Genomic DNA, 19,694 nt, shown 5'->3' with positions numbered 1-19,694 from the left:
ACTGCAGATTAATTATCAACAGGTTATAGCAGCCTGTAGGGGCATACTGACACATTAATACAGACCATAGTTTGAGATGGCTGTTGTTACCAGGGACGGAGCTAAGGGCATGGCTCGCCCCCCCCCCCAAACCCCAACCAACCAACCAACCAACCAAACAAACAAACAAAAAGAAAGAAAAACAAAAAATAGATAAAGGTTGGATGAGGAGGTTTAATTCTATCTATAAAATGTTGAATAACATTACACGTAATAAAAGCTATTAGCTTTAATTGTAGGGGGGAAAAGACATCATAAAGCCACGCACACTCTGGAACCAATTCGCACTGACATGGCAACAAGAGACCATAAAATTTAATCATATTCATGAGACTTTAAAGAAATAGAAGTGAAAAAAAGAAAGAAAAAAAAAGAAAAGAAAAAATGGACGCTGGGCAAATTGGGTGAGATCTGGGATAAACTCAACTTTCAAGCGAATGACTGTCGCTGCCAATGAGGAGTAAAGAATAACGTTGACTGACATATGACCTGGTAGTAAATAGAGGGCCATTAGGCAACTGGAGCCTGGAATGCCCGTAATTGACCAGCTGACTTTTTCAACACGATGTGCTAGATGTATTGGTCTACTGCCTATCATTCCCTAAAGCTGCATCCATGCTGCAAGCAATTCGCTTTGAAGTCGACGGCTGGTTCCTTGCATAGATTCCAGGCTCTGGTCTAAGGCCCTCTAAGGCAATGTATCAATTAACAGTATCCAATGCTCTTATTGATAGTTGCTTCAATTGCTTGCCTGGAAATTGATAAAAGTTTATTTTAGGTCCCACCCACTTTGCATAGCTAGCAGTTAGTTGCTTGAAGTCATTGAATGTCATTCACTTTCTATGGCATCTGGTTGCCACATCACTGTGATTTGCTTCAGGGGTGGATGTGGCTAAACTTCTGCACTTTACAAACTGCAAACAAACAATGTATAAATACCGTTGTAAACAGACTGCATTTTATTAACTACGTTACTTTGCAGTTAAATCTTGCTTCAGAGTAGCCTCTGAATTGTTCCAGGGCAGCCATGTAGGCAGAAAGGTCTGTGTACATTGAAATCATTATAAGTCAGTGAATTTTCAATCAGTTTTCGGGTGCTTTTGTTTGATATTTGTTTTTTCTTTCTGATAGAATTTTCAGATTTCACATGTTGTAACGTTCTCCTGACCTTTGGATTCATAAGTCAATCATATCTGTTACTGCTGATTTTCTGTTTAGTTTTGTATAATTTGACATACCTCACCATTTTCTCCTAGTTTTCCTGGCTTTTTGACAGCCACCCTTTGACTGAGACTTTATCTGATGAGGCTTTGGTCAATAGTAGATAGATCAGCTGAAGGGTGAGATGGATCTCTCGGGAATCAAAATATAAAGAAATGAGGGGACACTTTGAGAAAGAAAATGAGAAGAACATGCTAACAGTGACATTGGTTTAGTCCTTTTTGGGCAAATGAATTACACTTACGAAAATGTTTGTGGTTTAGGTTTAGGATTAATGTTTACTTATTTAATTGACCAGTTTCAGGGTGGCCATTAAAGGTGCATGTCTTACTTTTTCTCATGGTGTATTAGCTGGTAAAGCCATCCCTGCTTATAAATATGTTAAAAATGGGAACTAATGGGACTTCAGATTCAGTGGTACCTAATTATAGGCCTATTCATTAAAAAAAATCATACCTAATCATATTTACTTTGATGCTATAAGCTGAATAAAAATGAACAACTACCGGTAATTTTAAAGCTGTTAAGAGGTTTCACTGCTGAGACGCGGCAAAGGAATAAAACTAATTAATACAGGAATGAAACCTATCCTCTCTGAACAATGTAAACAGTCACTAGAATTCTATTCAAGCCTGGATTCTATAGAAAAGACTTCCTAATATGTTAACCTCAAACTTCTTACTATGATGAGCATATTAACAAACAATAGAAACACTGGGCGAGGATGATCATTACAAAGAGTGCCGCCCTACCAGCCCTTGTTGAAGGTGTAGCCTCAAGTGTGCAAAAAAAGGCTACACCTTCAACATGATCCCATCATTCATTGTTTTCTTTTCTTTTCATGCTTCATTAACGATTTCTTTTGTGGCGTTCACTATAAACTGAAATGATATGATCCCTTCTTTGTTGTTTACTAAGGGTTCTCATGAGGGAATGTAGCCTAAAAGTTGGAGGAAGGACATCTGGGTTTCCAAGACAGGATTTTGCAACCCGTGTTTTGTTAAACCTTGAAAGGAGAGAGATAGAGAGGCTAAAATTCTGTGATTTTTCTTTAAGGGCAGCTCCAACCTCAGACCTAAAATAGCCATGTCAGCGTGAATGCTGATGTAACCAATCCAAAGGAAGTGAGACAACATAGCAGCTCAAGTAAAGACTTGAAGACAATCCTTCATTGTTCGCTTCAGGCACCACCCAAGGCACACAGAGGAGCAGTTGGAATAGAGACATAAAAAGTCATGTTCTCTTGGTTCATAGATAGTTGCTACACTACATACCATTGGGTAGCATTCACAGTGGCAGTCCTTTAACTCGTGTAGCTCTCAATAAAAATACACAACTCATGTCTTGCCTTTTGGTTTTGTGACTGACAGCAGTGATTATGAAACATGAACTTGGACACACAGTGACTCAGAGCTGAAGTCCTCCCCCTTCGTAAAACACCACCAGGAATGTGTGAATCAAACTCAGTGCGAACTGTTGTGATTTATGTGATACCACAACTTCAGCTCAAATGTACAACTGTTATTGTCAAAAGAGGACAAAGAAGGCATATCCTGCACAGCAGATCTGATTACCCGCGTCCTCGCAGAGGCCTCGTAGACTAAGCAGGGTTCGTTTAAAGTGTTGAGTGATACAGTTCACACTCATTCTGCATGATGCACACACTTTGATAACACTGCTAAGCAAACAGAGGAGTGCAAGGCGTGAACAACACTACCTTCCCAGACTCCCACACTCTTGGACTGTGCCCCACCAGTACGCACTCTGTAATGAAGAATATATATATTGGATTTAATTGGAAACCTGCACAGATTCAACAGCTGCCAAAGTTAGAGAATTCAGCACCCATCCTGCAGTGAAAACAAAACCGAGGAGGTCCCATGAAGAGCTGGAAAGTACACAGCACATAGTTTGTAGGCCATACCGTTTGAATGACATTGAATGACATCTGAACATCTTACGTGAGTGAATTGTAAAGGTGTTCACCGTATAAATGGAGAGAGCTGTATCACGTCAAAAGACTTCATATTCTCATAAATGCTTTAAATGGAAAAGCTTAACTTCAGTTGTTGGGTGGGGCCGCAGTGCTGTTTGCAGGTCTTTTTTAATGTGGGTATGTACAATACAAGCCTTAACCGACCATGCTTTTTAGTTAGGCTTGCAACATGACTCCAGAAATGACAATAATGGTTGGTTGTTCTAGATCAGGGATGTCAAACATAAGGCCCGGAGGCCAGAATTTGCAGAGCAAAGACACCGATCCAACCAACTAGACAGTTTTGGAAAATCCAAACTGTATTTTCATGCGTCTGATTGCTTTTCATCCGTCTTGATTTCTTAAATTTACTACAGCATCATTTATTTATCCAGTAAAACTGATAAAATGGAGATGTATTATTGAAATTGCACTTTTTCTTATATTAAGATCTCTCAGAATTAAATGTGTACTTAAACTTCTTTACATTGTCAGAAAGAGGAGGTTAACTGGTCTGGCTCACTTAATATTAAAGCGGTCTGCATGTGGCCTGAACCGTAGAAGGAGTTTGACTTTCCCGGTCCTGACAGTTGATTCCATCTATAAATCTATTCCATCTATTTGAAGCCTAGAGTCTGAGATTTTGATCGTGTCATTGTGGTTTTTTAAACCATCATAACATAAAAAGGAGGGTTTAATGTAAATGATAGCTCATCATTAGCAAGATATCCCCAGAGATCTGTGTCTGTGCTAAGATATAAAACAAATCATGCCAGAATTTCACTAATTTCACTTCTTTGATTGTCTGTCAGTACAGTTGACAAACGCTGGCCCTATTGTTTGCCATAATTATATTGAAAAATTCTCCGGAAGACTGCAACACCACAAACACAAAGGAAAGGTCCAGTTCAGTGACTTGATTTGGCAGAGGTGAGGCCTAGCATACAGCTAACAACTGTTCCTTCCTGTTGGCACCTATCTGTTACTGAAATCAGCTACGCCCTTAATCCTGCATAATTTTAAGGATAAAAAGAGAGACTTATATACAAATTCACTCCATTCACAGTTGTCATGAAAAAGGAAATAAGCTATGGATATCTTTGTTTTCTTTTAACTAGGCTGTAAAAATGGTTTGCTTTGTATTTAGCATGGCGAGTTTGTGGGGATGGAAGCCAGCCTGAAGGTGCTAAACAATGGCCATGCTTTCCTCAGATTCTCAGTTGGCATTGGTTCAGACTGTAATATTTACACCTGTGGTTTCGACTACATTTTTTATGTACATTTATGATCCCTACAGAAATGACTCTTGTTGATATCCCGACCTTATATTCTATTGCCACACTCAAAAAAATGTAAAATGTACATTTTCAATATTATTTGTTACATAAGAACAGTGTAAAACATGAAATTTAATTGAATCTGGTCAAATCTAATTTACTTGAGTGGTATAAATTTAGTTTATACTAATCACATTTTTTTGATCACCTGATGTTTAATGTGGCACTGCCATACATGACCAAAAGAATAACGTGCAAAACTGAGACATCCACATTTCATCTACTCTGTATTTAGTGATAACTCCAGTAGTGACACATAATGTTGATTATATTTAAAATTCAACCACTGAAATGGTTAAACACAAAATGATTTGATTGATTTTTTGGCTGAACAGTTTATGTGAAGTTTCTCTCTTTTACCTCTATGTAGGAAGCCATGTGTTCATCTTTTGTTTATAACATGTCCTGAGGCTATTGTGCTGATAAGGAGAGCATGTAGGAAGAGGAAGATTGTCACTAGAGAAAAAAAATGGAGTGTGAGAAAACAAAGAGAAAAGGAAGAGCAGCAGCTGCTGAATCCATTTCTGGGCGCATACTTTCACGGAGGGACACAGGAAGTCTTAGCGGTTCTCGAAGAGGTGAGATCATTCTTGCCTAAAGAGATGATGAAAGTTAATGAAAGTCTGCGGACAATGAGTTGAGCACAGTTCCAAATGAGCTAAAGTTGTGTTACTTAATTCGTCCATATCCAGAAGAGATTCAGCTTATGAAGTTCTTGAATATGATAAAAGTAGATGGCCAATCTTATCTGGGTGGATTCTAGATCTGTGTCATGTTGGACAAACCTTGTCATTTGGGCAAAGACTAGCTCCTCTGTCTTTGTCACTTGTTGAGAGAATGGCAAATTCCGCAGATTATTGAATTCCCACATCAAGAGTACAATAATGTACTCTTTCAACCCCCTGTCACCAGTTTTTATCTCCATTAAGCCAGAGATTACCACCTTGCTGGTGACAAAAGGTGTAGATATAAACACACAGATGTAACAAAACAGGCTTGTGTCAGTGCAGAATGTCTAGAGAGCGACTTGAAGGTGTGAAATGGATCCACGTTGTTTGGCGTACGTGGAGGCCGTGTTGGGCCAGTGCTGAGCTCCTTTCCCAGGGTGCTCAGCAGCAGGTGTGCATCTCATTTGCCTGTCATTTCGCTTGTTGACAGTGTTTGTATTTTTAGAGTATTTGCTCTGTGTGTGTCTGCAGCTTGCAACAAGAGAAAAGTTTATTTTAGTCTACCTTTTGAATCCACTTTGGACACGCTTTGGCTTACAAAGCTGCGTGTGTGTGCATGTCCCGCGCTCATTTGCAGCTGCGAGCTCGTGTGCAGCTACACTAACATACGAGCTTGCTTGTGCCTGTCTTCGCGTGTGGCAGGTCGCCACAGGAGTGGCAGAGCTGTAATCAGCACTTTACACTATGTCGCACTAGAGGAAATGTTCTGAGAAAAATAGGAGCAATTACTGACTGGAGTAATACACAACCAGCTCTGACCTCATCCAGGACTTGAGATTACATTCAGACAGGACACAGACTTACTGCAGGGAGGGTAGCTCTCCACAGTGATGTCATACATGCTGTCTGCCAGTGGAAAAGATAAAAAAAACAACAACAAAAAAAACCAGGGAGCAGCTATAATGCCTTACATCTTGCTTACATTTACTTTTTTTGTTTTTTGTTTTTTACATGCCTGCGTTATTTCCAGCACTATTGTATTGCATCCTGTGGTACATCCTGCTGCTGAAATACTGCATACTGGGATGTCCTGCACTGAGTCAGGGACACTGAATAGACATCAGGTCCCCACGGTACATCTCAGACTCAAGCACGCAGCTATAGCTTTTCCTTTGGCATAAAGTGCTTGATGTCAACGCAGTCCTTCAAGGTTAGCTGCAGAAAGAGCCTGGAAAGCACAGAATAAGCAAATCACAAGTAAGACAAACATTAGAGTCACATTTCTGCCAAGATGACTTCCTTTCATACTTCCAGTGACCTTTCAGGTTGTTCCATTTTCTTTTGTGGCCTTTGTTTGCGTACGCCTGCAATTAGTTGTTTGATGGCACTGAAGTCGAGTTGGCAAAGGCTCAAGAAGGCAGCACAACGAGCTGCTGAACTTCTAAACTCTGCCAAGTTAGCTCTCGGGGCTGCTTGCATAGGCATATACTTTTGCATAAAAATGAGAAATCGGTTACACGGAAATAGCCTGCTTCAGATTCTGAACTAAAGTATGAGGGGATTTACAAGACCAAGCAGGATAGCAGGTGGAAAGTATTACGTGGCTCTGTGAGAACTGAGCTCACATGGTTTCTCACTGCAACTTAAACCTCAGCAAAAAGTGTAGATGAAACATATTTTGTTTGAGACGTCCATTATAATTCATATTTGACTCTAGATGATATAACAAAATGCAGATTCCCAGGAAAGGGTGGCAAAAACTTACCCAGTATCTGTTTTTCACTGCTACCTCATTCTGTTTGCTTTTCCTGCAGGTGTTTGAGGACAATCTGCTTTTCAGGATTGAGATTTTGGAGTATCTTCATTAATTCTTGCAGGAAACCCATTCTTAACTTTCAAATGAAACTACAAATTTTAAAATCCAGCCTGGATTTATTTGAGGTTGCAGTGAGTGCACTGAGAAACTCTAGCGGAAGGTACTATCCGAATGGTGACACAAGGCCTTTTCTCACAGCATTTTATCTGGTTGAGGTCACCTGCCTGAGGCTAAAACGTAGCAGCCTAGCAACATAACTCTGGCACCTAGTGTCATAATCACAGAGGGTTCATGTAGCCTAGATTAGTTTCCATGAAAAAATAAATCCTCATAAAATATCTGAGAAGATTTGCATTTTGGAAGATTCTGAACTACCGCCACTGTTCTGCTGTAACCCACCGCCCGAAAGGCATGCAGCTTTATGAGGAATGCAGGCAGTTTGTGGTCAGGCCAACTATGTGCACAGGCAAGGGCCTCAGGTGAATCAGCCAGGAATACAGGGGAGAAGAATGCGCTAATGCCTAATAGTTTTACCTTTTAAAATACGTAATTTAGTAATTATTTAGTTTTGCCTTATCTGTACATTAGATATTAGACAATGCAGACCGTGCCACTGTGGGTTAAGTCTTCTGGTGGGAGTGAAAGTAGTTAATATACAAACTATTTAGTGGGAATGTTGTACTCATACAGAACAAGGCTCTGGAATTTAGATGTGAAATGTCTTTACCTGTACATGTCACAACAGGTTTATATAGTAAGTTGCATGCTATATGCTACTGTCAGCTGCTCCCATGTGAAAAACAGGCAGCTCTCCATGTTTGATTTGGCCGATTTTTACACAGCATGCCCTTTCCTGATGCAGTCCCAAGGGGATTTCTGTCTCTGCCGGAATCTTTCATAGACGTTTCACTTCATAGACGAATGTGTAAATGACTACGTTATGGAGCTGCATTGTACGTATTATACTGTACATTTTGCTCATATAACTATTACTGTGCACTATTCAGATATTTAGATGTATGCTATTGTGATGCTTTGACAATACTGTTTCTAAAAAAAGGTCATCAAAATAAATCTCTTTTTAATGTTACTTTGAACTTTTATGTTATATATTTGCTCCACAGCATGGCGGTTTACGCAATTTCCTCACAAGCGAAAGATCCCTGTTTAGATCATGAGAGGCGACACACATCCCTTTGGGGTTGTGTCAGGAAGGACATCTGGCATTAAAAAAAAGAAAAGAAAAAACTCTGCCAAATCAAATATGCTGAGCTACCCATATGTGGTTACCTCTTGGGAATAAGGGAGAAGCCCAAAGTAGCTTTAGTCTATGCTGAAAATTGCTGAAGGCAAAAGATCAAGCTAAAGTTTCTTATATTAATGTAATGTTGTTATACAGCAGGTCTGTGATTGTGAAGCCAGGCTTTTTGGGGCAGTTCTGTAAGCGGTTGTGACCCCTGACCTTTTTGCAGACCAATCTTTACCAGGGGGCAGTTCTCAGGACTTCATTATGTAATGGTATTTATGGCTAATTACTTAAGCTATTTATTACCGAAAGCCTAAGTAAACACTTCAAATTTGTACAATCCAGAAATGGGCATGGCAAAGACCCACAGTATTATCTGTGTACCAGTCTCAGCACTAATAGATCAAACAAAAGAGGGGGGGAAGAAAGTAAAACACTTTAGTGGTTAAATAATTGCCATTTATTTTCTGCAAACATATTTGTAATTGAACTATATAACCGTAATTCTTTTAGCTTTTCGCCAATACCAGAAGTCTATCGAGGGGAAATATCGTTTTACTCCTCAAAAAGCATGATTACGCAAACGTTACGGGTCGCTAGGCTACAGTGTTTCAAAAATATTTGCCAACGAAGAAGACTTTCCGGGAATTGCGTAGCTCTACAGCCGGACGTAGTCCCCGCCCCCGCCTTCTACCCGCGCTGTCGTCGAAGATCGTGTCTTTAGGAAGATGCATGCCTTTATCTAAATAAATTGAAAATGATGTCTAAAATTTTTCTCCGCAATTATAGTTTATTAAAAAAAAGATTAATAGTTTTACAACTTTATTATAACGGTTATTGAGGTATTTGAGGGACCGACATTATAACTTCTGATATACTCTGACATTTTCAGGCGGAGTGAGTGGTCTGTTTGTTTGCTTCGTCTCTGGTCACAAACGTGCTCAGTTTCGTGTACAGCAGTAATGCTGCACTTTAGCTTAAATAAATACCGTTTATTCCATATGTTTGCGTACTCGCACATTCTGCCTGCCCTTTAACTTTAACCAAACTACAAGTCAGCAGCTCTGTAAACATGGCGGGAGTTATCCGGAGGCTCGACGAGACTGTTGTCAACCGCATTGCTGCGGGAGAAGTTATTCAGCGTCCTGCCAACGCCGTCAAAGAAATGATTGAAAACTGGTAAATTAGCAGCTATATAAAGAGCAGTTTCAATAACGTGAGCTAATGTACGACTGTACGACTAGTGATTTAAAACGTCCAAGTAGCGGGATTAATAAAGGTGGCCATACATGGCAGGAGTGACTGTTTACATCACGTGTAACATAGTAACAGACCCGTAACTGTCTCCTCTTAGCGTGCAGTGTGACCCTGTGGTAACTACACTTTTGTGTTCTACAATTGTTCCAGTTTGGATGCAAAGTCCACAAGCATTCAGGTGACGGTGAAGGACGGCGGACTGAAACTTCTTCAAATTCAGGACAACGGCACTGGCATCAGGGTGGGTGACACATGAGGGGAGCAGGGCGGAGGACCCGCCCTTTTAGCTGGGTGGCCCCTGCTTTATCATTACTCAGTCAGAGTTAAGCTATTTTGGTTTTCATCTGTCACTGAGTGTGCTAAGTCTTTCCCTGAACTGAAAGACGGAAGACACTAACTCAAGTGTATTTGTTAACACATTTGAACATTTTATATTTGAGCTGTTTTCTTGTAACTACAGCCATTTTTTCATGTCTTCTAACCATTTGCCCCAGTAATTTGTGGTAAGATTAAATATGACAAAATGAGAAGTAATATAAGTTTTAAAAAAAGATCGATTTTTCATTAAAATGTAATTAAAATGACATGATTTTCATGTTCCAACCCAAGGCGATGTATTGTTAAATTGTATAAATCTTAGTTTTGACCAGATAGAGAATTACATATTACTTACTCATAATTACTTGTCACAGGCTTCAGTTTTCCCACCACAATGAGGAACAAGCATACAGTGATATATGACTATAACAGCTGAATGCATGAAGTTAAAACTGAATGAGTGCCTAAGCTTTTAAATGATGTTTTATATTAGGTCAGACATATTTATCCTATGAAAAAGAAAACTTCTTTGTTTGGCTTTGATCAAAAATCACTTAAACTTCAAATTTTAAGGGTCAGTATGAATGGTTGCCTCAGAATGACCCTGCTGGTGACGTTATGGTAGTTTGTTCAGAATATGCTGTGTACCAAGTGAAACTTTTTCACAACTGCAGAAGGAGGACATGGAAATCGTTTGTGAGAGGTTCACCACAAGCAAACTCCAAACTTTTGAGGACCTTTCGAGTATCGCAACCTATGGATTCAGAGGAGAGGTGAGCTGTGCACCTCTGTCTGCCTTCACTGTATTTATTTGTTCTGCTTTATTGTACATTTATTGTGTTTGTTCTTGTCTGCAGGCTCTTGCTAGCATAAGCCACGTTGCCCATGTGACCATAACCACAAAGACAGCTGATGCAAAGTGCGCTTACAGGTACTGTTGCATTCCTTATCTGCTCTAAAGCCTTACTAAAGGCTACAAAACAACTAGGACATCAGCTCTCTCATAAATTGGTTGTGTTCTCTTGCAGAGCCAACTACAGCGATGGCAAACTAAAAGGCCCTCCCAAACCATGTGCTGGCAACCAGGGAACGCAGATCCTTGTGAGTTCTCCTTGCAGATGAGCTGTTCTATAAAATACAATTTATGGATGCTGAGAAGCTGCTCTTCTTGTTGACTGCAGGTGGAGGATCTTTTCTATAACGTCTCCACTAGGAGAAAAGCTCTAAAGAGCCCGAGCGATGAGTACTCCAGGATTGTAGAAGTGGTCGGCAGGTGTGTCTTTTATTCCTCGTGTCTCATGATTCCTGGTGAATTTGCTTCAACTTGTTAACATTGTCTTACTCTGCAGGTACGCCATACACAACTCAGGAAAAAGCTTCTCTGTCAAAAAGGTAAGATGTGCTTTATTTTTCATTTAAATTAAATGCCTCCCTCAAGCACGCAAAGCAGTTTTCTTCAAATAAACTATTTGCTGTCTGTTTTTGTGACTCCTCTTTCCAGCAAGGAGAGACCGTGGCAGATGTAAGGACTCTTCCCAATGCGTCTGTAGTGGATAATATTCGAGGAATTTTTGGCAACGCAGTCAGCAGGTATTCCGGCAAATCTGCTTTGATGAGCGCTGCTTTTAATGCAACCTCTTCTCACCTCTGCGCTGATTGCATCTGTGGTATGTTCCCAGGGAGCTGATTGAAGTTGCCTGTGAAGATCAGAAGCTCGCTTATAAGATGAAAGGCTACATCTCCAACGCAAACTATTCAGTCAAGAAATGCATTTTGATCCTGTTCATAAACCGTACGTACCACAGAAACTTACTGGAAACACAGCAGTTAGCATTTAATCTTGGTAACATTCTGTTAAATGAAGCTGTCTTCTGCAATGTCTCAGATCGTCTGGTGGAGTCGAGCGCTTTGAAGAAAGCGATTGAGACAGTTTATGCTGCATATCTCCCTAAGAACACACACCCGTTCCTTTACTTGAGGTAATGTACTTTACCTGTGTGGTTTTGTGTGTGTGTGTGCATGTGTTTGTTTGCTTTTTTAAGTCGTACATATATTAATAACAACAATAATAGTTAGGCTCAGCAGGGGGAAGACACACATCTTTTTGACATTCATCTGTCCTTGTAACTCAGTTATCACATCTGGACCATCGCTCGAAGTTTTATGCAAAAGTTGTTAAAAACTTGTTAAAAATGGACCAGGCACATAATGAAGGGTGTGTTCCTGTATTATCCAGTGCTGCTTGGTGATTGGGTGAGTTTAATGAGAAATCCACTTAAGTAGTACATTTTTTTCCTGCCACAGAAAAGACAGATGTAAATATTTGGGAGATCAAGGAGACGAGACAGCAGGTTTAGCTCAGTTTCAATTCAATTTTCTGCAATTCACAGAGACCTGAAATGTGTGTAAGACAGTTTATTTTATACTTACAACATTAAAGTGAAGTGCCAGCCTTGAAGTTTGAAAGGGGCTGTGTGAAAGAAAAGTTCTGTTCAGAATTTAAGGTGTAATGCATTAGATTGCAAATTGTTATTTTTCTTACATTATTCTAAATGTCCTGTTTGAGGACATACAGAAGGTCTGTCTCAGCTGCCCTGGTCCCAGAGTACCCCCTCACAATTTTGTACAACATGCTAACCGAAACATTACTCCTTGTAGAAAATTTCAGTGTCAGAGACCTTGACATTGTTTAGCAGACCGGTTTTGTTATTGACATAGTCTCTTATCTGAAAGTAATGCAAGAGGTTGTTCCTATCTTACATTCTTGCTCTATTTGATTAAAGGTCAGTAGGACCACATTCTCCAGTTGGTCTCTAAAAGAAAAACCTCACAGTCCATTGTTTAAATGACCTGGTAAGAAATCCAGATTGGTAACAGTTGGGGAAGATGGATGTTATTTCAGTTCTCATTGCAATGCATTGCACTTCCCTCCAGTCCTTGAGTGTTTTTATTGTGATTGGGTTCCTACACCAATCTTTTACAGTTTTCATATTCTTCATAACAGTTAGGTTTGAAGGAGGGTGCTTAGACACTGAAGATTCAATATAAAGCTAAATTGAAGAAGACGCCTTATGTATCTGGTTAAATATTCTAAAAGAGCACTCAGTTGATATTTTCTAAATTCTGTGAAGCTGCAAAGTTGACTTCTTTATGAGTGCCCATCTTTTGGACCAGATGAAACTTTCATATATATATATATATATGTATATATATATATATTTTATTTTTATTTTTTTTTAAAATTTGAATCATCCTCACTGGATAGAGCAGATGTGGGAGAACGTTGATCTGAAGAAGTGAGTGTAACCAGGACATAGGGAGTGAGTTGTAAAGTTCAAGATCTTGCTTAGTCTTATTGAATAAATAAGCTTTAAACATCTGATCAAACTGGGATGTTGTAAATATACCCAAGTAGACAAAACCCATCAGAGACCATTTCAAAGGGGAGGAAGTAAAAGATCTGGGTGTCTGTTGCTGACTCCTTAAGGACATAGCCTCAGATTTGGAGAAATTCATTTCATTACTGGAAAAGGTGCTAAATAAATGTATCATTTCTATCAGACGATTTACTGATTTTGTAGGGTTAGACAAGAATAATAAAACATCATCAGCATATAAAGTAATCTTATGAAATTTCTGACCGATTACAATCCCACAGACTGCAGGGTCACATCTTTTTGTATCAGTTAACAACTCTATAGCCAGACTGAATAACAGTAGCGAGAGGGGACTTCCTCTCTTAAGAGTTTTTAGACCTAACCACATTAGCTGTAACAGCTGCCATAGGGCCATTAAAAAGAACCTTAAAGGAGTTAATGAAATTATGACCTAAACCAAATTGTTCAGCTTGGTCAAAGGCCTTCTCTGCATCAAGAAAGACCATCTATTGCTTGTTACTGATATATCTGAATCACATTTAGGACTCTTTTAATGCTGTTACTTGAGTTAAAACCTTAAATCACTGTTGCTTTCTAACTTTCACAGCTTAGAAATCGCTCCTCAGAATGTGGATGTCAATGTTCATCCAACTAAACATGAGGTGCACTTCCTGCATGAGGACAGTGTCATCGAGAGCGTTCAGAAGCACATCGAGAGCAAACTCCTGGGCTCCAACTCCTCACGTACATATTTCACTCAGGTATGAAGTGACAAGGTCTCTTTCTTACTGTGCCCCCACTGTTTCACGTCAGTATTATCTGACATATTGTGCACCATCACATGTGTTTACTGCAGACTGTAGATAAAAGATGGATGCAGTCGCATTTCTTTTAAAGCTCGGTTTTAGCGTTCCTGTCACCATCTTTGTTTTGTTGCAACCACAAGTGACAACATCTGTATGAAAGGGTTTTGCCCCGGCTTCATCTTTCAGCTGTGAAAGTTACCACCAGGTCATTTACAGTCTGTGCCCATCTCTGTCTTTGTGTAGACGTTGTTGCCGGGACTGTCAGTCTCAGGTAACACCGAGGTTAAGGCCTCCAGCACTACATCGGAGTCTAGCGAGCGAGTCTACGCACATCAGATGGTGAGGACCGACTGTCGCTCACAGAAGCTAGATGCCTTCCTCCAACCAAAAGAAAAGCCGCTCCCTGATCCCGAGCCTGCTGGTCCCAGCAGTGGACAGACAGCAATCAAAGCCATCCAGCCGGACAGCATAGAGATGGACGATGTAGATGACTCAGACATGCTGGAGGCGGTGGCTGAACAGGAAGCAGAGGTGCCAAAGGGCGAGGAACAAGGCAGCGTCGGTGCTCTTGATAATCAGAGGTGAATGATGTATGTGCAGTAGCAGTAGCAGCATTAGATTGTGTGAGTCAGCAGGGATTAAAGACTCAGTCAGGGAGTAACTTTAGGTGTAATCCTGTCAGAATTTCTGCAAGTTAGATCAGGACAAGTCTAATGTACGATTGATCCTGCACTGTGAGCAAATCTGAACATTGACCCGCAGCAAATGAGTTGTGTAAGAGAGCAGAAAGAAGAATGTAAAAGTAAACATGGATCAGCCCTCGCTGATGAGACATCACCCTTAGGGCCAATCAGTAACAAAAGCAGTGTTGTGTTTAACTAACACTGGCATTTAAAGTTACAGTATGTCATTTTTTAAGGTTATTTAACTGAAAAAAAGAACGCTGTGCTCTTAAATATGCATTGAGGAGTGTATCAATACGTCTTCCAACAAAATGTTGCGTTCTCATTAAATTAGAATTAATACAGAAATAGAATTAAATACATAGGAGCAGGCGATGGTTTGTGAAAGCTGCCATGTTGCCCTGCCATACTGAATACAGTGGCTGAGATGGACATGTGTTTATGTATGTGGCTAAAGATTGGCCACACATACATAAGGTAATAGTATACAAGCAGGCTCGAGTATCCTAAGAATCACACTTTCCCTCTGATAAACTATTTGGTTAAACTTGTATTTATTCACTACCTGTAAGAGTGCAACGATTTTAGATTCACTTTAAAGAAAGTTTCACTTTAAGCGCCAGCTAACAACAGCTAACAGCTGAAAAAAGAGCAGTGCTTATCAACAGGGAAGTTCAGGATATCCTCAAAAACTCAGCTCATTACCGCTGTGATTACACAGGAGTGATTTCCACTGACTCATCAACTGGTATCAGACTCCTTTCACAAAGTTTTACAGCCACCACCAGAGTAAATAGACGTGGACACATATTGAGGGCTGAGGTAAACGGTGGAGTGACAGTCACACTCGCTACAGATGAGCGGCCAGAGATGTTTGTCCTACAGCAGCAACTGTAGCTGGCATTATTCACTTGAATATGGAGGGGTAAGAAAACAGAATTCAGTTGACTGTAACCTACTGACATCTAGTGGTGAGATTGAATAACAGTTGTTGGCGAGACAGTTGTTAGAACAACAACACTAAAGATCCTTCACAGATAGATTCCTGAGCTGTAAAGGGTGATTAAAGAGTTTCAGGCAAAATTTAAAGTGAGTCACCTACGCAGCACAAAACAGCTGTGACAAATCAGACAAGAAAAGTCAAACATCTGGCAGCTTCAGAGCCACATATTCCTCCTTGTTGTAGAAGTAGATAAAGAAAGGATAAATATTGGAGTTAACTTACCAGAAACATGACTCCAGATGAATACTGTTGGTTTCTTCTGCCCCCAAGTGGCCAACAAAGAAAGTCATCCAGTCCAAACTTGGAGTACATGTAGACTTTATATTTTTAAGACAACAAATATCTGCAACTAAATGTGTGTTATCATGTATGATCACTGCCACATCCTGTTGAGTCCCACAGCATTTTTACTGTAACCTGGTGTGATTGAGTCTGTGTGTGTTATTGTGAGACAGGAAGCGACCGAGGACAGAGCAGAAAGAGAAAGAGCAGGAAGAAGGCGAGGACTTGACGGCCACAGCCACGCCCAAGAGACGAGCGATCAAACTGACCAGCATCAAAGACCTGAGAGCTGAGATCACAGAGAACACGCACAAAGGTGTGGCGTCACAAAACCTGCCCTGTACCTCTGAGCACTAGCGCCAAATCAGATGTGGGGAATCTCCATCTCGGCTCTGAGCAGTCTTACATAAGAACCTCTTTGACTCTCTAAAATTTTCCACTGATTTGACTTCCTGCTTCGGGGCCCAGGTCGTTTATCATAACCAGCTTTACGCAACCTCTTCTGCTGCTACATCATGCTCTCGTAATGATTCATTTGACCTCTCAGCATATCTCAAATAAACCCTTTATTGATGAACTTTAAGAGCAGTTTTTGTGATTTATATAACAAAACAAAGTCAAACGTGTTTTATTCATGCACGTTCTCTCCAGGTCTTCAAGAAATGGTGCAGAACCACTCGTTTGTGGGCTGCGTCAATCCCCAGTGGTCTTTGGTGCAACATCATACTAAGCTCTACCTGCTCAACACCACCAAACTCAGGTGAGAACCATGAAAAAAGGGAAAAAACAACTCTCACACTGCCTGTTCAGCTCTGCTCTTTCAAGCTGGTGCTGCTGCTTTATGTCTCATAATGTGTTTCTCTTACAGCCAGGAGCTTTTCTACCAAATACTCATTTATGACTTTGGAAATTTCGGTGTACTCAGACTGTCTGTAAGTAAAGTGTACAACGTCAGTGATTAGAAAACACTGTGGGGATCCTAATGGTGGATAATGTGTTTTCAGACCCCAGCACCTCTTTATGACTTGGCCATGTTGGCTTTGGAGTCGGAGGAGAGCGGCTGGACTGAAGAGGACGGTCCCAAAGAAGGCCTGGCTCAGTACATAGTGGACTTCCTGAAAAAGAAAGCAGAGATGTTGGAGGACTACTTCTCCATGGAGATAGACCAGGTGAGAAATATTCTCTTTAGATAATTTCTGCTTGCATTTCAACATTGTTTGAACTCATGTTGTAACCAACAAAGAAACCAAACCCAAAACACATCCACAACAGGAAGGAAACCTACTAGGACTCCCGCTGCTCCTCGACAACTACACTCCAGTCATGGAGGGTCTCCCCATGTTCATCCTGCGCCTGGCCACTGAGGTAAGCTAGATCATAGCATCTCCATTTAAGCTACAATTCTGGAAACACAAACTGAAGACCGATGTCGTGCAGGTGAACTGGGACGGTGAAAAGGACTGTTTCAGAGACTTCAGCAAAGAGTGCAGCATGTTCTACTCCATCAGGAAGCAGTACATCCTGGAGGCCGAGCCAGGAGAGGAGCAGGTGGGAATACTGAACTTTGCAGAAATTGTGTAGCCAATTATGGACCTTATTGTGACTCATGTGAGGTGTAACGCTCGCTCGTTTCAGGGCACTGAGGTGAACTCTTGGCGGTGGAAAGTCGAACACCTCATCTTCAAAGCTTTCCGAACCCTCTTCAGTCCTCCGAAGAGCTTCAGCGAGGATGGCACCGTGCTGCAGATCGCCAACTTACCCGATCTCTACAAAGTGTTTGAGAGGTGCTGAAACTGCTCATCATGACTGAAAAAAATCAACCATATAAGCTGCTCTTTTTCTTTTTAAATAACACATACTGTAAATAAATACTTTATAGAAACAAGACTTCACATGTCTGTCTTTATGAGTAAAAACTCTGTTATAAAAGGGTCTCTGTCACAGGAAACCCTCTTTCTGAACGGCTTACTGAAAAGTGCCAAGGCTCCACATGGTTTCCTAACAGTAAGACTTGGGGCATGAAGCCAGGAAAATAGAAGTGGGTCACAAGTCCCATAACGAAACCTGAAAACGTGCCAGCAAATGAGCTCGACTTTTATTACTTCTGCATTCCACCTGTCAGTCGAAGCTGTGTCAGCACTCTGTGTGAAGGAAGTTAAAGCAGCTCCGCTAGTGTTTCCATCAACACCTCAGGGACAGTAACTAGTTTAACACCTGCAGAAGACCAGAAAAGTGAGTGAACTGTACTTACCTGATTTACTCTGTTTCGTTTTAAAAAAAGAAAGAGCGAACCTGAGTTATTCTAGTGATTCCAAACAGGGACAAATTAAATTCTATACTTTAAATACATCTTTTGATTTCAGAGTTTCAAAATTGGAAATTGGTGTAGACTCTCCTCATTCTATGCATAGAGAAGCACAAATCTAAAAGATGTGCTCCACTTTTTAAGATTCCAAAATCAGTATAACTTCAATTCTTCACTCGCGCATCACAGTAACACAACCTGAAGTGAAGAATTCTGACAGCCCCTTTCATGTATTGCTTAGCAGTGGGATTAACGTGTTAAAAGACATTCATGGGAAAGAAAGTTTGACTGGAAACAACACAAGAAAAGCAGATAATATTTAATAAAAATGGTCCACAAAATTTATAGGTTTGCTCTGTGGTTTTTTTGTAGCCTTCACTTTGAGGGCAGTGGGAATGACAGGACACCAGATGTTAGCATGAATCTTTAGCTTTAAGCCATTGAAGTATTTTTAGCTCATAAAAGAATCACTAAAGGGCCATAATGATGGGCTTCATTTGAGGTTTTTAAAATCCACTTGGTTTAAAATCATCTTTCAGGATGCCAGCTTGTATCAATTTGACCATAAGATGGCGCTATAATGGTTGGGTTGATCATTGAGTATCCGGCGTATGTGGTTAAACCAGCATTGTCCTTGTTTGGCCCCTGATAAAATATTGGGCTTCTGTTCAGTATTAGAATCAAATGAAGACTGCTTGGATAATAAAAAACAACACTTGGTTTCTCTTTACTGGCTCCCTGTTAAATTCATAATTTTATTTCTCCTTACATTGAATGAGAAATTCTCAATAGAGCCAGTCAGTCTCAGAGTGACGGCTTACTTCTTCTTAGAGCATCCAAAAGTTTCAAGTCATCAGCCATCAGACCCCTCTCCTGTCAAACCAGCTTTTAGTTTAGGTTCAAGAGACAGAACTTAAAACTTCACTCTTTGGTTTAGCTCAGTTGACACTACGTTCCCTGAATCTGGTTAGAAGTGAGTTTTATCTGCCTGTCGTTATCAAGTACTTGCTCAGAGTGAATAGTTGCAGGGTCTTTGTAGGAGCACCTTGCTAGTACCAGGTTGGACACCCTTTTGCCTTCAGCACTGTATTAATTCTCCATGGCATGGATTCAAAACAGTGCTGGAAACATTCAGCAGTTTTTGATTCATGCTGATGTGACAGCATCACACAGTGATCCTACCACACAAATGTCGCAGCAGAAATCAGCCCAGGGGGCATTTCTTTTCTTTAGTCTCAGTTTCCTGTTCTTAACTAAAATGAGTGGCATCCAGTGTGATCGTCTGCTGCTGTAACCCATCCGCTTTAAGGTTCAACATGTTGTTGCAGAAGAAAACGGTTGTGACGAGTGGCTGGGTTATT

At 40.5% G+C, this 19,694-nt stretch overlaps 1 protein-coding gene and 1 long non-coding RNA gene across 3 annotated transcripts; one reads left to right on the top strand and one right to left on the bottom strand.

Annotated features, from left to right (window-relative positions):
- Positions 1-8,993: 8,993 nt before the first annotated feature.
- Positions 8,994-17,915, top strand: mlh1 (mutL homolog 1, colon cancer, nonpolyposis type 2 (E. coli)). Of its 2 annotated transcripts, XM_003441216.5 has the most exons (19): positions 8,997-9,481; positions 9,710-9,800; positions 10,552-10,650; positions 10,735-10,808; positions 10,906-10,978; positions 11,059-11,150; positions 11,227-11,269; positions 11,379-11,467; positions 11,557-11,669; positions 11,763-11,856; positions 13,862-14,015; positions 14,304-14,641; positions 16,202-16,344; positions 16,680-16,788; positions 16,897-16,960; positions 17,033-17,197; positions 17,301-17,393; positions 17,466-17,576; positions 17,664-17,915. In XM_003441216.5, exons 1-19 carry the CDS (start codon positions 9,375-9,377, stop codon positions 17,817-17,819), a joined length of 2,208 nt encoding a protein of 735 aa, XP_003441264.1. In that variant the 5' UTR covers positions 8,997-9,374; the 3' UTR covers positions 17,820-17,915. The 2 variants fall into 2 exon arrangements, 1 of the variants encoding a protein (XP_003441264.1); XR_003213484.1 differs by lacking the exon at positions 17,664-17,915 and having other exon boundaries at positions 8,994-9,481; positions 17,272-17,393; positions 17,466-17,567.
- On the bottom strand, positions 11,255-16,195 carry LOC112841971 (uncharacterized). Its single transcript, XR_003213485.1, has 4 exons — positions 15,969-16,195; positions 12,308-12,347; positions 11,678-11,783; positions 11,255-11,574 (listed from the first exon to the last, which is right to left on the bottom strand). It is a non-coding gene; the product is annotated as an uncharacterized LOC112841971 (long non-coding RNA).
- Positions 17,916-19,694: the final 1,779 nt, after the last annotated feature.

The sequence above is a fragment of the Oreochromis niloticus genome, linkage group LG13 (genome assembly GCF_001858045.2).
Source record: "Oreochromis niloticus isolate F11D_XX linkage group LG13, O_niloticus_UMD_NMBU, whole genome shotgun sequence".
Lineage (NCBI taxonomy): Eukaryota > Metazoa > Chordata > Actinopteri > Cichliformes > Cichlidae > Oreochromis > Oreochromis niloticus.
The sequence above is the reverse complement of the archived record's forward strand: the minus strand, read 5'-3'. Positions and strand labels throughout refer to the sequence as shown.